At 54.2% G+C, this 18,882-nt stretch overlaps 1 protein-coding gene across 5 annotated transcripts in view; it reads right to left on the bottom strand.

Annotated features, from left to right (window-relative positions):
* Positions 1 to 133: 133 nt before the first annotated feature.
* Positions 134 to 18,882, bottom strand: part of PDGFRB (platelet derived growth factor receptor beta) — a 37,598-nt gene continuing 18,849 nt past the window's right edge. For 3 of the 5 annotated variants that reach the window (XM_061424024.1, XM_061424022.1, XM_061424023.1), the window contains 19 exons: positions 18,470 to 18,597; positions 18,183 to 18,354; positions 17,404 to 17,596; positions 16,614 to 16,729; positions 15,151 to 15,274; positions 14,506 to 14,759; positions 12,112 to 12,206; positions 11,063 to 11,195; positions 10,419 to 10,523; positions 9,970 to 10,080; positions 8,795 to 8,954; positions 7,616 to 7,776; positions 6,963 to 7,081; positions 6,603 to 6,725; positions 5,730 to 5,841; positions 5,210 to 5,309; positions 4,554 to 4,659; positions 3,460 to 3,692; positions 134 to 2,162 (listed from right to left, as the gene is read on the bottom strand). In XM_061424024.1, the coding sequence (XP_061280008.1) occupies positions 1,985 to 2,162; positions 3,460 to 3,692; positions 4,554 to 4,659; positions 5,210 to 5,309; positions 5,730 to 5,841; positions 6,603 to 6,725; positions 6,963 to 7,081; positions 7,616 to 7,776; positions 8,795 to 8,954; positions 9,970 to 10,080; positions 10,419 to 10,523; positions 11,063 to 11,195; positions 12,112 to 12,206; positions 14,506 to 14,759; positions 15,151 to 15,274; positions 16,614 to 16,729; positions 17,404 to 17,596; positions 18,183 to 18,354; positions 18,470 to 18,597 (2,723 nt within the window). In that variant the 3' untranslated portion in view covers positions 134 to 1,984. The remainder of the gene's footprint in view (positions 2,163 to 3,459; positions 3,693 to 4,553; positions 4,660 to 5,209; positions 5,310 to 5,729; positions 5,842 to 6,602; positions 6,726 to 6,962; positions 7,082 to 7,615; positions 7,777 to 8,794; positions 8,955 to 9,969; positions 10,081 to 10,418; positions 10,524 to 11,062; positions 11,196 to 12,111; positions 12,207 to 14,505; positions 14,760 to 15,150; positions 15,275 to 16,613; positions 16,730 to 17,403; positions 17,597 to 18,182; positions 18,355 to 18,469; positions 18,598 to 18,882) is intronic. The other 2 variants (XM_061424025.1, XM_061424026.1) reach the window with 1 other exon arrangement.

Genomic DNA, 18,882 nt, shown 5'->3' on the forward strand with positions numbered 1-18,882 from the left:
CTCACAAATGGAAGTGGACTTGAGCTGAGGGGTCACGTGGAGATCCTACGGCTGTGTGAGCCCGGCTGCCCCACCCCACTCCTGCCACCTCCCGGGCCCAGGGACCCACACCTGTGGGACATCACGAAGTCTGTGAGTGAGAAGCACCAGGTTTAATATTAAAATCTTTCTCTTAAAAAAGTACACAGAGAGGAAAATTTGATGGCGTACAAAATAGCACTTCTGTCATATAAATGTGTGTTAACGTGAGTCCTAAAAATACTTGTAAACCTAGGTGATTACATCTTTGGTACCGTAGTGAGAACCCAACCCTCCCCTCGACCAGGCTTTAGGGGTCCCAGGGCAGGGAGGTGCCAACCAACACAGGGGGCTGGTTCCCAGAGTCGCTGACCTTCCCTCACCCACCCACCCCCACCCCATCCAGCCATTCCCCTGCCAGTGGTCCTGGCCACAGCCCTCACTCCCCAGGCCCCACCACTGCCCACTGGGCTAACAGAGGCATGAGGTGAGCACCCCTGGGCAGACAAAGCCATCTCCCACAGTTCCTTCCTCAGACTGGGGCAGCTGGAAGGTGGGAAGGCAACCCCCAAGTACCCACGTCTTGCAGCCCCTCCTCGGGTCCCCCCTCCAAGGCGTCTTGTCCTCTCACTGCCCGTCAGGTCTGCGGCACAGCCCTGGACAGCAGGTGCTGGAGTGGCAGGCTGCGCCAGGCGCTTCGATTTGCTGCCTGCTTCCTTTGCCCAGGACAGCTCCAGCCAGAGGCCATGTGGGTGCTGAAAGGGATCCCATGGTCTCCCCCCGTCCCTTCTGGGGGTTTTCCAGGACACTGGCTATCACTCAGAGCCAAGGCCTGGGCAGCTGGCCTTTGGGGACCTGCCGGGGGCCTGGGGAAGGGGCCCAGTTCCTGAATGCCCGGAAGTGTGTGATGTGTGATTGGAGCCTCCCCAGGTCCCAGCTGATCCCAGGATAGAGGTGTGGAGTGTTTATCTTTGCTTCATCTGGGCAAGTGTACAACCCCTGGAATACTCTAGAATGTTAGTGCTGGCAGGGTACCAGAAGTCAGTGAGTCCAATTGCTCATTTTTCAACAAGGAAAACAGCCCCAGAGAGGGTGAAGGAATTCTCCAAGGTCTCTTAGCAGGTCCAATGCCATACTGGTCCACACATGCAGGCACCTGTTGCAAGCATGTCAACACACGCATCGGAGATGGGGGGCTCATCTGGCCCTGGAGACTCTGGTGAGTGGAGTAAGACTGGCAGTGATAAGAAAGAGGATCCCTGGACCCATGGGGCCAGGAAGACATGGACATGGCATATTATGGGGAGGTGCACCCCAAGTCCCTGGGCCTGGGGCTACAGGCCAGGGTATCCTGTACTTGGCTCAGCCCCAGCATTAATTAAGCACAGAAGGCCCCAGACCAGCTTGGGCCTGGGAAAGCAAAGACTGGCACTGAGGGCAGGCGGCTTCTGGATGAGGCAACATTGTCCAAGGCCAGGCCCTAGCTCGGCCAGGAGCTGGAGATGCTAGGGTCCCTTTCCCAGCTCTTGGAGAAAAAAGTGCAAGGAGAGAGCTGCAGCTCCTTGAGCAGCAGCTGGCTGAACAGAAGAGTTAATCCACCACTTCACGAAACTTGAGGGTTCCATCCTCCACATCTGTCAGGCAGGGTAAGAATCCCAGACTGTGGGTTGCCAAGCCCATCGTTCCCATCTTACAGATGGGGAAACTGAGTCCCCTGGGAGAGCCCTGGCTCAGAGTCACAGGGGTGCTCCAGAGGCAGAGGACTGGTCACGGCTCCTCCAGCTCTCTTGCCTCCTAAGCCAGGCCGAGGGGTTGGGTATGATGTGCCAAGGGCAGAAGCCTTCCGGAAAGGGACAGCCGACGGGAGCAGCCTGGCTGACGGGAGGCCAGGCCCGGCCAGGCGGTGCAGGGTGCTGGGAGGTAGAGGGGAGCTTCGGGTAGGGCAGGGCAGGGTGGGGGCCAGCCCCTACAGGAAGCTGTCCTCCGCCTCGGCCCGAGGCCCGGGGCAGCTGCAATCCGGCGGCCACTTGGGCTCTGGCTCCACCTGGGAGGCAGGCTGCGGCTCTGGCTCTGGCTCCTCTTGGGGTTCCAGAGGGCTGTCACAGGAGATGGTGGAGGAGGTGTTGACTTCATTCAGGGTGGAGCTAGAGGCGGGGAGGGCAAGTGAGTGAGAGGCTGGAGGGAACCTCAGTGAAAGAACAGCATTAACATAGAGCCCTCTATCTACCTGAGCTGGCTGCATGTGCCTTACACACTTTAGCTCACTAAAATCCTTGTAGAGATTACATGAGGCACGCGTCGTGAGGAAAGTGCAGCTCAGAGAGGTTATGTCACTGCCCTGCATCGCACAGTGGCTAAGTATAGGATGGGGACTTAGAGCAGATCTAGTTGACTCCAGAGTCCATTGCTCACTCATCAGTCTCCATCTCGCACATGCCTGAACGCATAATGACCTCATTCAATCCCTATAACAACCTCCAAATTGAAGTACTCCGACTGTTTTCATTTTGCAGACGAAGCAACTGAGGTTCAGAGAGGAGAAGCAGCTGGTCTGAAGGCTCAGAGCAGCCCCAGCATTCACACCCCAAGCTGTCTGAACTCAGCTGAACTCCTCTGTACACTGGCTGCTTGGAGCCTTGGAATATTAGCTTCTCAAACAGGGTGGGGAGGGACTTCTAAGTCCCGTGTGCGCTCCTAGTGCATGTACAGAGATGGGCTCACAGCAAAGGGACCTGGCCGGGTCTCACTGCAGCGAGTGGCAGAAATACAGCTGGAACCCAGTTTGCAGCCCCAGCCATTTCGCCACAGGGTGGATCTTGTTTTGGGTGTAGGTCTGGCCACATGCGGAACATCTAGTCCAGGCGATAGCTGGCCTTCCTCCAAAACCCTCCCCTCGTGCTGTAACTTCACATCCCAAGGCCAAAGAAAAGCATGAATCTTCTCCCCAGTGTGAATTTTGGCCTGAACTTCTGTAGACACCTCTGCCTCCCGGTTCCATGCTCCCTGGGGTCCTCAGGGCACGGTGCTGAAGGCCAGATCACAGGCTTGGGGATGACCACAGAGTAATACATGTGGTGCTAGGGATGCAAATTAGATTTTCCTTTTCCCTCCTTAGGGCTAAGTCACAGCCGAGAGAGGGGACAGAGTAGATGGCTGTGGGGGTTCCTTTAAAGGAAACAGATACTTTGCATATATGTCCCAGGCCATTCTTTCTCTTACCAGCCTGCCATTTCCACCTGAGGTCATCAAAGGTCAAATGAGTTCCATTCTTTTTTCTACTCATTGGCAGGAATAAGTACTCAGCTGAGGTAACTCACTTCTAAGCCAAGTCTGATGGCATGAAGATACAGACTGACACACACACATACAAAGACACACACGCACGTGTGCACACACACACTATGTACACTACTGCTTTGGGCTGCAGGTAGGAATAGCTACCTGGCAAGGCTGGGGGAACCCTCCAGTGGGCCCTCATCAGCAACCTCAGGTTTGGGGTCAGGCAGGGGGATGATGTAGTCATTGTCCCCCTCGTTGGGCTGCACAGCAGTATAGAGGACGGAGCTGGAGTCCAGAGGAGATCGGAGGCCATTGAAGCCAGGCAAGCGGGCTTGGGACCGAAGGATGGCTGGGTGGTCGCTCCTCAGAAACTCCTCATCCACCTGCTGGTACTTCTGCTCAGCGGGCAGGAAGAATCCAAGACAGAGGGAGGGTCAGACCAGAAATGACTTCAGGGATCATCTAACAGGTAGATTCTGAGCTAGCCCTTCCAGCATTATGTAAATAAGGTCCCTGGTGCTCAGAGAGGAAGGAGAATTGCCCAAAGCCACTAAGTTACCCTCCTCCCTGGCCTTCTACCAGACAAGGTGAGCTGAGGGTCACCTGGGGAGGGGTCAGTACTCAGACCAGCACCCGTGACCCTAACTCTCCCCTGCTTCAGGGGAGACAGGCGTGGGCTCTCTGCCTGCCATGGCCTCCTTCGCTGGGGCCTGTTTCCCTCACTACTGGTCCTGGACCCATAACCTGATGTGGCTGGGAGTGGGCTGAGGAATGGACTGAGGGAAAGGGCTGTGTCTAGACAAAGGATACATGCATCCCCCTCGCACTAGCTTTGCGGTGGGGCAGGGGACGGTTTTAATGCCCCGCTGGCAACATCTGCCGTGTACGAGCCTGCCACAGGGTCTAGGCAGTCAGGCCCTTAGTAGCCATTGCGCCTGGGGTTGTTCAGACTTGGGACGGAGGCCCAGGGTTTGGTCTGATTGCAAAGGCAAGTGGAAGGATGCAGGATGAGGGGGCAATAGGCTCCCTGCCTTCAGTTTAAATTAATCAGCTTCCAAGTAGGATTTCACTTTAAGAAATTCTGTACTGCTAAAATAAACTACACTCACATCCCTTATTAGCACCAATAGGGAAACAGGGCCAGAGAGGGGAAAGGATTGTCCCCAAACACCAGTGTGTCACAGTGAGCCTTGTACCCTGTGTCTATTTCTGCACTGGTGCTCTCCAGTCCCCACCCCCACCCTGCCTCAGCGTACCTTTTTGTAGCCCTCACCCAGCAGTCTCTCGAGAAGCAGCACCAGCTGGGAGAAGGGGGGCCGGATCTCGAACTTCTCTTCCCAGCACTTCTGCATGATCTCGTAGCTGAGGAAAGGGGCAGAGGGGTCAGGGCCTCCAGCCCAGGGCCTGCCACCTCCCAGGACAAAGTGAGGAATAAATAAAAAGAGGTGGGAGGGGAGGTGGGGAGGGTCTCCCCTTTACTGCTCCGGCATGTTCCCTTGAGAAGCCCCTCCTTCACCTTCAGTTCAGTGCTTCCATGGGGTTGGCCGCATGGTGAGCACATGACTGGGTCTGGCCAGTAGGGGTTCATCCCCTCAGCCCAGTGGCTGGTTCTGGATGGGCCTGTGACCCTAGCAGAGCCCTTGACAGCCACCTCTGGGCCTTTTGCTGGAACTATGGTGAAAGCAGCCAGGCTGAAGCCATTTGGATGGTGCCAGCCTGAAAGTAAGGTTAACATGAAGGAGAACAGAGTCCCAGGGTAGAACAAGAGGCTGTGGCTAATGTCTGTGAACAATGGGATCCGGCTAAACCTAATTTTTCTACATCTCTGAACTAATCTATTTTTATCTTAAGCTGGTAAAGTTGGAAATGTATTATCTGCACCCCCAAATATCTTCCCAGATGCTCCACTCACATCTCGTCAGAGGCGTGGGCAGGCTGGGCCATGCGGTAGCCCCTCTTGATGGCGTTGTAGAACTGCTCGTTCATGGGCAGCTCTGGGTATGGGGTGCCACCTGTTAGGGAGCAGAGACAAGAGACACAGGCTCAGGGGTGCTGGGAAAGCAGCAGGAATCCTCTCCTACAGGACAGGGAGAGGCACACCAGCCCAGGCACTGGTGAGGGTATCTTGGCTTTGGCACTGGGAAATGTGGGCTCCTTCACAGGCTCTGGACACAGACTGAATCCCTCCCCGGAATCAGAACCAGAGAACACCAGAGCCAGGCTTCTTGACGTCACTGTCCAAGTCCATCTATACTGAGATGCAGAGGTAAGGAGATCCAGACGGCAAGACACTTTGCCGAGGTCACACAGTAACAAGAACAGAGCAGAGCTTCTGAACCTTGTCCCACCACCCCCCTAGGATGGAGGTGTGGGCGCTCAGGGTGGACGCTGTGCTGTGTGCGGGTGAGCACTGGAGGATGAAGGAAGCATACCCAGCGTGAAGATCTCCCAGAGCAAGATGCCGAAGGACCACACGTCGCTCAGGGTAGTGTAGAGGCTGTTGAAGATGCTCTCGGGGGCCATCCACTTCAGAGGCAGGAAGGTCTGTGGGAGGGCAGAGGCTGCTGAGTGAGAGGAGGGGCTGAGCCCCACTCTGCACCTGGGGGGCAGGAGGAGGCCCGGCGGTCCCCACCTCAGCTGTTTCTCACTTCCTGGCCCCCAAGGCCCATCACTGCCGATACACGGTTCCCACACCCATCCCAATGCTGGTTAGTCAGAGGATCAGGAGGCTGAGTTTCTCTTCTCACAGGATGGGGACACGGCAACCCCTGTCTGTGAGGAAGAGCCCCAGGGTCTGAGACTCCTCGGGGAGCAGGATCCCTTTCCTGACCGCAGTAGAGGCCCCTGTGGGCGGAGGCAGGGATGTGCTCAGGTGTCCCCCAGCTCTCATCCTAGCTGCCTTCCATCTCTGGAGCCTAGTGTCCCTCCAGTTCTGTCCCTGTGTGGAAAGTGGGGACATGAGTGCGAGGCAGGATGGTCACCTTTTATCCGAGTACCACCTGCCACTCACTCATCTGGGCTTCTTCCTCTGCCTGCCATCACTGCTGAGAAGCGCATTTTGCCTGCTCCCTATCCATTCCAGCTTTATAGCTGGCCCCTTGGCCCCTGCCATGCCCAGCAAATCTGAGCCCTTGGCCCACACCCCAGGCCTGGGCATCTCACCCCCATCCCCTCCCCATGCACAGTTGGTGGCTCCCCTTCCTGTCCCTACACACAGGGCCAGGCAGGCAGAGCCCACGAGGACTCTGTCCTGATTTCCCGTGAGTCAAAGCCACATGAACCATGATGACGGTGAAGGCACTCACGCTGCCCTTGGAGATGTAGTTCGAGTCCCGCATGATGTCACGAGCCAGGCCAAAGTCGCAGATCTTGACCAGCTTGCCCTCACAGATGAGCACGTTCCTGGCTGCCAGGTCTCGGTGGACACACTGGGGACAGGGGATGGGAGCTGAGACTGTGGGGCAATTGTGGGGAAAGGCTCTCTAGGTCGAGGGCTTTATAAAAAATACATGGCTGGTCAGGTGTGAGGGGCCACCAGGTGTGAGGGCATTGGCCATCCTCAGCCACCAGGGGGATGCTGTATGGGTCACGTACTTGGAGGACCCTGGCTGGTCGGGGGACCCCCCTCCCCAGGACCCCACTCTGCTCACTGTGACTACACATACATTCTTGGACGCCAGGAACTCCATGCCATTGGCCACCTGGTAGCTGAAGCCCACAAGATCCGTGTAGCTAAGCACTGGGGACTCGTTGATCAAAGTCACCCGGCAAGTCCTCTCAGGAGCTAGAGAAGAGCAGAAGGACATCTTGAGTCTCCCCAGGGCCACAGAACCCTGGCCTCTGGCTCGTAGAGGCTGGATGGCCCAGAGAGGAGTCTCCTGATCCTCTAAGGCTTCCCCAAAAGGAAAACAATTTCCAAATATCTCTTAAATTTTCTGACTTCCAGAAAAAACTTTTGGCATTAGCCCTGGGCCACTTTTACTCAGCCTGGCCTGCCTGCTCCTCAGGGCACTAGTCAGCCTGGGGCCTGCTCTGAGCAGATCACTCTTTCCTGAGGCCCCAGCAGGTCAGGCATCCCCTCCAACCCAAGCTCCTCTCCTCCCTGAAGGCTGTGTGCACATTTCTTGACCCAAAAACAGGGGTTGATATTGGGGTTCCACCACACAGCAGCTTTGGGCAGGTGGCAGGCCTCAGTTTCTGCATCTATGAAATGGGCACAGGGCCACCTTCCTGGCAGGGTTGTTGCCAGACTGGGTGGAGGAAAGGGTTTGGAAAGAATGCATGACAACACTGGTGTGAGGACCCTGCGTGCACCCACCAGAGGGGACGTAGTTATCATAAGGAGCCATGTAGTTCGAGGACTCGATGTCTGCGTATTTGACATCTCCTTTCATGTCCAGCATGGGCACATAGTCCACCGACTCGTCCTTGCTCATGTCCATGTAGCCACCATCGCTCTCCCCAGGCAGTGACACGTGGCTGGGGGCAGAGGAGCATCACAGAGGCAGTAGCACAGGCTCTCCCCGCTCATCCCCCTCCTGCCCCTCTGCTCACCACTGGGGCCAGAAAGGCCCCGTCACTTATGCGTTTCTTCTCTCCCTCACTCAAGCATCCTCTACTCACAATCTGTCACAATACGAACGACCATGTAGTGAGCCCTTCCAGCCAACCTCAGACCCATCCTGAGCTGGGCACTGGGGCTGCCAAGATGATGATAAGACCTAGGTTGTGTCCTCAGAGAACTCATGCCTAGGGCAATTCCAGTACCCAAAGAAAGGGTCACAGGAAGGACACTGTCCAGCCATGAGGCCCTGCAAGTGGGCAGTGAATCACCTTAATGCCTCTGCCCGCGGCATCAGCTCTCCAGAGAGCTGTGGGACCAAGCACACATGTGTCTCTAGGGGGAGAAAAAAGACTGGAAGGAAACCAATCAAAATGTTGAAGAGAACATGGATGAATTTTAACGTCTTTTAATGCTATTCTTAACTGACTCTTGCCTCTGAAATAGACAAGTATTGCTTTTGCAATCAGCAAGAGAGAAAAGAAATGTTATTTTTGGACAAGAAGAAGAAAAAGGATAGCTACCCTGGAGGCACTGGAGAGACTGCTGTGTGGAGGAGGGGGAAGGCTGCAGCAAGGGAGGAGTAGAGTGGAGAGCGCTACAGTGAGGGTCAACCTGGATCAGGAGGACCCCAGGTGCTCCCCATTGATGGAGAGACAATGATGTGTGTTTGGTGAGAGGTCGAAGGGGGTCACATCCGCGGAGTGCTCAGTGCAGGGCCTGCCACACCTCCTACAATCAGCAGGTGGCAGCTACCATCATCACCACTGTTATTGTCATGCCCACCTCTAGGGTGGTCGAGGGGGCCAGGCTGCAGGCTGGCTCTAGGAGCAGCTCTGCCCACCCTGGCCTCAACTTCCTGTCCTGGACAAGGAGGGGTGAGCAGGTGCTCCTCAGGGCTCCCCACCGACTCAGGCCCCAGCCTCCCTGCGGTACCTAGGCAGAGGGAGCCCAACAGGCAGGGCGTTGCTGTAGAGCTCGGCGCTGGGCGGGCGGCGCTTGTCCGAGCAGCGCTGCAGGAAGGTGTGCTTGTTGCGGTGCAGGTAGTCCACCAGGTCGCCGTAACGGCAGTACTCGGTAATGATGTAGATGGGCCCTGCAGGAGGACAGGCTCAGGGACAGTCCCAGGGCCAGGGGTGGGGCGGGGTCAGGCTTCCGGTCAGAGCCCTGAGGCTAACGACAGGCTGCATGTGGAACAGCAGACAGGCTCAGGCCCCAGGCAAACCTGGATTTTCCTGGCTGTGAGCAAGGCAGTCTCCCTGAGCCTTACTATCCTCATCTATCAAATGGGGCTAGTAATGCCCACCCCAAAGAATCTCATGAGTATTCATGAGATAATGCCTTTGGTTAGCTCAGCTCAGTGCTTGGCAAACTGCAAGCACAGGGTTAGCTGTTGTTGATGAAGCTGAAATTTGAGCCCAGGATATAAAGCAAACCAAGGCAACTGATTATTACCAGGTTACTGTTTAAATTCAAGCACAATGCATTGACTTGGCAGTTTGAAGATACTGGTGGAATCAAACATTTTGAAATGTGTGACCACTGCAGACAAAAATTGGTCTACGCACACAGTGTACTTCTGTATTTTGTTTTGGTTGCACAATACTGAGGAAAATCCCAAATCTCACAACAAGCAGCTGCAAATAGTGATAACTTTTTTTTTTTTTTTGCAGCCTAACTTGTAATCAGAGTTTCAAATAAACACACTCAGCTGGAGAGACCTTACTTATTCTACGTTCCGAGTGAAAGCAGCTCTGAGTGAGCAAGCCGGTTGGTGGTCTCCAGAGGAAGGGCTCATTTCAGTGTCTCATGAGCTGTTACTTATTACCCTTTTTAAAATCGACTGTGACAAGTTTTAAACATCAGAGGACTCCTTGATTTGGAAACTGCTAGGAATGGTAACCTGAAGAGTGCTTTGGTCTTGGAGGTGATGTGATTTTGTGACTTGCTAATCTGACACACATCTGGCTCTGTGAAGTGAGGGCACTGGACTGGGTAGGCACGGACCCTCCAGTGAGAGTGTCCTGTTGTCCTTGGACTGAGGAGGGGGCAGGGAGGGGCCAGGCCTTGGCCACTGGCACTTCCCAGAATCCTCTGGGAGTGGGTTGTACCTCCTTTAGTGCAGGCGCCCAGCAGGTTGACCACGTTCAGGTGGGGCCCAAGGTGACTCATGATCTTCAGCTCCGACATGAGGGCTTGCTTCTCACTGCTGCGGGCTGTGGCTGAGGGAGAGAGAGGACCTCAGGCCTGGCCCAGTCACGGAGGCCTCCCTGGAGCCTATTCTGGCTCCTCTGCCCCAGTCTGTGCTGTTAGACCCAGGTGGTCAAGGGTGGTGAGGACCCACAGGCAGGAGGAAGGAAAAAGGGTGGGCGGGGAGGCTCCTGGAGGAGGGGGCAGGGTGAGGAAGCCTCTTTCCCAAAGTAGAATCGGGAGTGCTGCTGGCTGTGGTATGCCTGTACTTCTGTGCCCAGAGAATCAGCACAAGGCCTGCTCTGGGAGTGCCTGAATGTGCGGGGGAGGTGGGGGTGAGGGGAGAGAGAGGCGGGGTCCCAGGACTCACATTTCAGCATCTTCACAGCCACTTTCATGGTAGCCTGAGAATGGCTCAGGCCGTGAGCCGTGGCCTCCACCACCTGCCCAAAGGCCCCGGAGCCCAGGGTGCGTCCTAGGAAAGAGATAATCTCTCAGCTGCTGACCCACGAAGAATCTCAACATGTATGCTTTCTGAGGCCAGGTTAGACATCCCTCAAGCTACCCTGGACTTAAGGTGTTTCTCCCATGAAGGCTCCTAAAATCACAGTGCTTTGCAGTCCTTCCTGGTCTCACCTAAGTCCTGCCTACTTTCTGGTCCCTCTTTAGTCCCTGGAAAACCTCTCCCCCAGAGGGGAGCACAGGTTCTCCGTACCCTCTCAGCCTCTCCAGCTGCACTAAGCACAGGCCTCGCACTCATTAATACTTCCTCTCTCTCCACAAAGGGGTTTCATCTCACAGCATCTCTGGATCATAGAACATAAAGGCTAGAGGGTCTCAAGGGGATCATCTTACCCCCCCCATTGTACAGAGGGTAGGGCCTGAGGGCCAGAGAAGGCAAGACATCAGCCCTAGGTCTCAAGCCAATCATGGCAAGGCTGGGCCCAGATGTCAGACAGTGTTCCCACCAGCCTCAAGTCCCCAGACTGCCAATTGAGGCCTCCTTGGACTGACCGAGCACAAGCTGGTCCCGTGGCAGCTCCCAGGTGGAGTCGTAGGGCAGCTGCATAGGGTCCACATAGATGTACTCATGGCCATCAGAGCTCACAGATTCGATCACTTTCCATCGGATTTCATAGCGTGGCTTCTGCAGGATCAAGATCAGGGATGGATCATCAGAGGGGGACCACTAGGTCCAGCTCCTTATGAAACAGATGAGGCAAGAAAAACTGAAGCCCAGAAAAGATTATCTGAAGTCATACAGTAGATCTGAAGTCATACAGCAAGTTATCAATAGAGCCAAGGCCTTTATGGGCTCCATGGGAACAGATATAAGGAGGAGGTGGCAGAGAAGCAGCTGACAGCTGAGCAGCAGGCTCATCAGAACCTCCTCACCAGCTTCTCCCCAAACCCCAGTTGCTCCTCAGATGCGAGTAGAGGAGCACGTAGCCTTGGAAAGTGACACGAGGCAGGGACACTCTACTGGATGTGGATGGCCCCTCCCCATGCCGGGTCAGTCACAGTGGGAATCTCAGAAAGATATAACCTTAGAATGTTGAAATCACAGGATGCTGGAATCACAGGATTGGAATCTTAGAATGACAGAATCGAGTGCAGCAATCCTATGGAAGAATCATGGAATGGGGAAACCACAGTACAGACCATCGAAATGACAGATTAGCGGGATTAGAATGCCTTTCAGTAGAATCCTAGGAGTGTGGGTGACAGTTGGAAGAATGCTGGAACCCAGGCAGTCCACCTTGAAGGTCTCGGGCCCTGTGGCTAGGCTGGACAGACCTGATGCCCGAGCAAGATGCTGGGTGGGGAGTGGGGTGCACTGCAGAGTCGGAGCACTCCAGATGGTCTGGACCAGGCCCCTGTGACTCCAGGCAGCTGGGGTTGGAGGTAGCTCAGACACCCCGCATCACTTTACGTCATTTTATCACCTGAGCTCCATGCTGGGCCCCAGACATGGCCAGATCCTGCAGCACTAGAGGATGGCAGAGGTCCATGCGAAAAAATGGTGTGCCACTCTGAACCCATTAGGCAAAGGCGGGGCTTACCTTCTGCCAGAGCATGATGAGGATAATGAGGGAGATGATCGTGAGGACCACCAAGGCCAGGATGGCCGAGATCACCACCACCTTGAAGGGCAGGGCTGGACGCAGAGATGAGAGATGCTTATGAACAAACAGGACATTTGGCAGCTCCCCTCCCTGCACTCTACCTCTGGTACCACAAAAACCTCTCTGCCCGTCCTGCCCAGAATGGAACCAGCCCCATCCCCGCTTTGGCCTATGATGTCAGACCTTTAGCCTTTCCCTTCTGGGCCACACCTCCAGCCTCACCCTAAATATTCCCTGCCCTACAGTAACTCCCCCTGGATCACCACTGGCCTCCATATCCCCTCAGCTCTTTCCAGGATCAGTCTGGCCTGTCTGCCACAGGTCCAGATTGAATACAAGCTCCTGAGAGCAGGGCTGTGGTTCACCTTTCTTCTGAATCTAGGCCCTCATGGGGCTTGTCACAGCAAGGACAGACACCAAGGGATACAATAACTGAACTCCCATAGCCTGAGGCATACAGACTCCAGAAAGGAGCCTGTTTCCCCTCCCCCACCCCCACCCACAGCGATGGCAATCATAAAGCAGACTGAGGAAGGGGCCAGGCAACAGGTAACCATACAGGGCCAACTCTGGGCCCCCGAAGCTCTGAGTCTCCTCTACCCTCAAAGCCTCAGCCTCTTTGCTGCACATACCCACTTCTTCCCACTCCCTCCTCATTCAGCCAGACCCTCATCACCCTTGTCCTGCCCCTCTGGCCACCCATGAAGTTCCTTGGGAACTCCCTCCCTCCTCCCCTGTCCCCCACAGGCCCTTTTCTGCTCCCTAGAGAGCTCTAGGGAGCCTACATCTTCTAGGGAGCTATCTTTGAGCAAAAAGAGAGGACTTCACCCAGCCATGACAGTTTCCCCCTCAGATGGCACACAAAAGCTTTACTTCTGCCTTGCTCAGAGTTGGTCAGTAGGTGCCCACTTGCTCAGGAATATGAATGTATGTGTAGGAGTATGGATGAGGTAAGGCATTAAAACCTCCACCCATCCCACCACAGGGCAGGGGAAGGCAGGTCTGTGTAAAGAAGTATCTGCTTATACAAGCCCAAATACCTACCTAAGTGCCGGCGTAAGTATGTCCAAAACACCTTGTACAACCTTCATAGCTCTGCTCACACTGGCTTCTGGCTTCTCTTGTAGTCCCCTCCCCTTTACCTCTTCCCCCAACCCCTAAATACACACAAACTCTGTTCTCCAACCACGTTGATTTCTTTAATTGCTCTGAATTCACTTTGCCTCTGGGCTTTTAAACAGGCTATTCCCTCTGACTGGAGCACCATTCCTCACTAGGCTAACTCCTAATTATCTTTCAGTTATTGGCCTAAAGCTTCATTTCACCAGGATACTTTTCTGAATCCCATAGATGGGGATGGAGCTCCTTCTCCCTCCAGGCTTTCCCCCCAGAAGCTGACCCTCACGGTGAGGCTGCCTAGTTCCTTGTCTGCATTCTTTCTGGACCATGGGCACTAGGAGGACAGGCAGGGCTGGGCTTTCTCCAGAGAGAAGCTGAGACCCTGTGACTATTTACTGGATGAGGAAACGGGTGCATAAATGAAGTTTATGCATACAGGTCCATGTACACACTGGGACTGGCAGGTAGCAAAAGCATCTGGGCACCATAGTGACTGTTCACATGGGTGAGAATTATGCATGGATGTGTACCTACTACCAGACATGCAAGGCACAGCAAGCATATATGTGGGGGATTGGGTTGCACACTTTCACTGAAAGGTGTGCTGCATCTCCATGCTTACAGGCATGCATTATGCCATATGTGCACGCTGCACAGGGGTTGTACATGCACTGTTTGCCACTTATATGGGGATTGTGTACCACATATACACACCTACAGACATACACTTGTGGGTTTACATATCTGCCCAGGGATTGGGATGCTCATGTATGTGGTTTACAAACATATACTTACTGGGTTTACACCCACAAATATGCTTGTGTGCATGCTTACAGACACATGCTCAAGCTTTATGCATGTATGTGAGGATGAGACATTCTTCACTACCTGCTTTACAAATCTACACCTGGAGGGTTTACACCCGTGTCCATGGATCAGGCATGCTCAAGTACACATATATACAATGTACATACATAAGGAGATACAGTTGTTCGTAGTCATGGTTTACACACGTACACTCGTGGATGTACACACGTGTGCCAATATTGTGCTGTTGTGTAAGCGCATAGGAACATACACTCGCAGCGCTCCTGAGTGCCCTGGCCCTGCCAACTCTGGCCTGCCATGGGCATACAGACACAGACCCAAGTATAGCAGGGTGGAAGTGGAGGTGAGGGGTCGTCAAGGGGCCACAGAGGACGGAGGACTCACAATGTGGCACCACGGTGACCTCCTGCACGTCGTAGCCCAGCAGGTTGTGCAGCGTGCAGCGCACGGACAGCGGCTGATCCACATGGCGCAGGCGCAGTGTGCTCACCACCTCGAACTCCTGCTCCTCTGCCCAGTACGTCACATTCGTCTCTAGCTGGCTCTCCTCCTCGGAACTGTTCCCCAGCGGCGTGGGCGGCAGCTCCCGCGGACACCTGCCGAGAACCGGCCAGGTCGGCTTCCAGTCCCTTCCCACCCTACGCGGGCGAGAAAACTGAGGCCATAAGCAGGCAGCGCCACTGTGTGGTGCTGGAAGGAAGCCGGGCCTGTCTAGTTCTTTTTCCCACTGCCTGCTCCTTAATGGGTTCCTCATGTGATCTCTCGACTGACCAGCAGGGGCGCTCCTACCCTAGAATTGGGAACCCCGGATTGCAAAATCCGCTCCCTTCGTTTGACCCTCAGGGTCAAGGTAAGGAAAAGCGACAGTTTAGGTCATGCAGAGCATCTCCAAGAAGCCACGTCTTCTAGACTATGGCTCTAGCCTGGAACAGTGTTCCCAGAGGAAGGTTCCAGACTAGATGACTTTCACTGAGTCCATCTAGTTAGCTGTGGGTACCTTGGGAAACGGAGGCTTGGGGGTCTGCTCACCTTTTGAGGTCACTGCAGGTAGACCAGGTGAGGTGTGGCTGGGGCATGCCCCGGCCGCGACAACGAACTGTCTGCTCCCCATTGGCAGGGTGGCTCTCGCTCAGCTCCAGCACACGGACAGGCACTGCGTGGAAAGGGAGCAGGCAGAGAGGTGGAGAGGTCAGAATAGACAGTCAGTGAGCAAGGCCCTCAGGGAAGGCTTGTTCCAGAGTCTCCCCTGGGGGAGGGGGAGGGGAACTGCAGACTGCAGGTGAGCATTAAATACCAGGACTCACCGTGTGAAAACTGACAGATTCCCCTTCTGGGTACTTCAAAGGCAATGCCTGTAGGGTGCTAGTCTGTCTTTAACACCTAAGATTTTCTAATCTTCCCTTTTAACAAAGAGAGGGCAAGCCTCGGATCAGAGTCCTGGACCAGCAAGAACATGGAGCCAAGATTTAATAGCATTTTTTTTGTTGTTTTCTCAGAGTTTATTTTAGTGGTTGCTTTATATTTATGACATGTGATGCTGATTTTCCATCTACAATGGAGAGGTTCAATTTTCAGTCAAAATAAATTTATTTTTAGGAAGTTAGTCCACAAAACATTAAGTCATTATCGTGTCATTTCTCTGCTCAAAACCCTGCAGTGGCTTTTCATTTCAGTCACAGTAAAAGCCAAACTCCATAGTGTAGCCCATGAGGGCCTAGACTATCTATCCTCCCATGGGCCCCCAACTGCCAACCTCAGCTCTGATCTCATCTCCCACCGTTCAAGGTCATCTCTGACCTCATCTGCACCGCTTATCTCTCACTCTATTCTGGCCACACAAGCCTTTCAATGTTGCCTTCATACTGCCTGGTGTGCCCTTTTCCCAAATAGCCACTTGGCTAATGCCCTCACCTTCTCCAAGTCTTCACACAAATGTCATTTCCATGCAGTCAACCCTGATTATGCTATTGAAACTATAGCTTTCCTCACTCCCTAGTCTGCAGGACTCTCTATCCTCCTTACCTAGCTTTTATTGTTTTCTTTCACAGCACTTGTTTGCACCTGGCTTGCTGGGTTTTTCCCCCACTACTGAATGTTTTTCTTCCTCCCACTAAGATGCAAGCTATACAATGGCAGGGCCTCAAGAACCTTGAATGGACTGGCTTGGTGTAGCTGCTCAATAAATATCTAATTAGTAGTACAGTGTAAGTGGTGTGTGAGAAGGAAACATCATGACACTGGGACATGAATGCCTGAGGTTTTGCAAACACCAGTCTAGTGCAATGACTTTCTTTTAAAGCTGGGGAAACTGAAGCCCAAAGAGGGGATGTGCATACAGCAGTGGTCAGTGTTGGAGCCTGGTCTAGAATCCAGCCCTCTGAGTCCTGGACTCCCTCTTCTGCTCCTCCTCTGGGTGGATGGCCAGTGTAGGAATGGAGAGAGAATAGAGGTGGGAGGGTCAGGGGAAGGAAAGCAGGGGGAAGGCTCCTCACCATTGACCTGCAGCTGGAAGGAGAGCTGGGCTTCAGCATCCTCATGGAAGGCCCGCATGGTGTAGTAGCCAGCCTCAGCCACCTTCACCCGCACCAGTGTCAGCTCTGACACATACCTGAGGAGGACAGGCCAGGGGACCAGCTGTCAGAGCTGGGAGAACTCTTACAAGCCCCCACCTTTCTTGTAAAGATAAGAAAAACAAGGCCCAGGGCGTAGAAGGGGATTGCCAAGGTCACATGGCTGTCAGTAGCCGTGCCAGGACTTTTGGATCCCCACCCATAGGCAGCTCCAGTGAGCCAAGAGGGAGGGTTAGGAGGATTGGGGTGGAGGGCATGGTGAAGGGGAAGCACTATGTCTGTTCCTCCGCATTTCATCCCTTTCAGAAAGGCCTGAACTGCCTTATTCTAACATACAGCACCTCAGGTCGGCCTCAGGGCCACATTCTTGCATAGGTGGCAGTGGCCTGCCAGGCCCTCTTCCCTAGCCATCCTGTCTTTTTCTCCAGGGCTGCTTCCTGCTGGCTCCACCCATCACAAGGACAACTAAACATCTGGGTGGTCATCTGACCAGCATCTGTTTTCCCTTCTAGAGAGGAAACTCTAGGAAGGATGGAACTGTTTGGTTCTATTCTAGGCAGTGCCCCCCAGTGCCTGGCAACGTGGCCTGGCAGGGTGCCTGTCACGTAGTAGGTTCTCAGGAAAGATGGGCCTCGATAGGTCTTAAGGCTGTGGGCTGCCTGGTGGCTGCAGAGAACAATAGCTATAATAGAGTGGACAGGTGGCTGCTCACCGAGTCTCAGACACATTGCGTGTGGACAGCACGATCTCGCCGGCGCTGGAGTCACCTAGGGTTCGGTTGTCTTTGAACCACATGACAGTGGGTGGTGGGTAGGCCTCAAACACCACCTGCAGTGTCCGGCTGCGGTGGAGCTCGGCGAATTGTACAGGGTCCAGCTCTCCCAGCAGGCGCACATAGCCGTTCTCTGCAAGGGGCAGCCGTCTGGGGTGGGGCTGTGCCCTGAGCTAATGGGGCAGCACCTCCTTGGGGCGGGGCTCCTGGGGCGGGGCATCAGCTGTACACCCAAGGAGCCCAGCATACTGGAGGCGGGCTTCAGGCTTTAGGAACTGAACCTGAGCCTGGGGATTTAGGTTGGGACTGGGATGGACTGGAGCAGGAACCAAATTTGAGTCTGATATTGGTTTGGGGGCAGGGTTCAAGATTGGGACTAGAGTTGCAGTGCTCTTTAGGTGTGTTCTGTCTCATGATTGTGGCTGAGATGAGTTATAGCCTGCTTCAATTTGGGGATGGGGCGGCCTGGGGCTGGAACGGCAGTAGGGATTTAGAAATCGGGTTGATGCTAGGGTTCTGGCTAGCTGGGAAGTCTAGGTTGGGATTAGGACTGGATTTGGAGCTGATACTGTGCTTTGGTTGGGTTGATCCTGGAAATGGGGCTTTGGTGGGCACTGAGGCTTGAGCTGGATTAGAACGTGGCTGACAGTACCCCAGGGCTGTGACAAGGTCTGGGTCCAGTTCAGAATGAAGGCTGGGGCTAAGCTCAAGGCACTCACCGACCACGGTGACATTGATAGCCTTTTCATCACGATGGTCGCTCACGCTTTCTGATACATTGCAGATGTAGGTCCCTGAGTCTCCTAGCTCAGCACTGGGGATGTGCAGGATAGAACGTATGTGGGGCATTTCAAAGAGGAAGTCAGTCACTGGCTCCACCAGGCGCCCACTCTGTAGAGACAGTTGGGGCAAGCCCCCCACATTAGAAAAGGTCCAGGAAGTCAGGCTATAAGCTGAAATATCCATCCCTGCCTGACCCTTCCTCTAACCTGTGGCCTGGCATTACCTCCATGCGTGGGTATGTCCACTCGAAGTTGACCACCTCATTCCCGGTCACAATGCACATGATGGTGATATTCTCCCCTTGGCGGACCACAGTCTGCACTGCATTCACTGAGACATTGATGGATGACACTGGTGGAAAGAGATTGGCTTAGGGCTGAAGAAGTCACCACCAACATCAGCTTAGGGATGGGGTCAGGGTCCACAGAAGGAGGGCATGACTGGTGTGTGGAAGATTCATTGTTTTGACAAATATTTATTAAATACCTACTATATGCCAAGTACTATTCTAGGCACTAGGGCTTTAGCAGGAAATACAACAGACAAAATTCCTGTCCTCATGAAACTGGCATTCTAGAATGTTTTGAAATCAAAGTACTCTCTGGGCACCTAAGTACAAAAGAAACTTACTGAGCA

The sequence above is a fragment of the Bos javanicus genome, chromosome 7 (genome assembly GCF_032452875.1).
Source record: "Bos javanicus breed banteng chromosome 7, ARS-OSU_banteng_1.0, whole genome shotgun sequence".
Taxonomy (NCBI): Eukaryota; Metazoa; Chordata; class Mammalia; order Artiodactyla; family Bovidae; genus Bos; species Bos javanicus.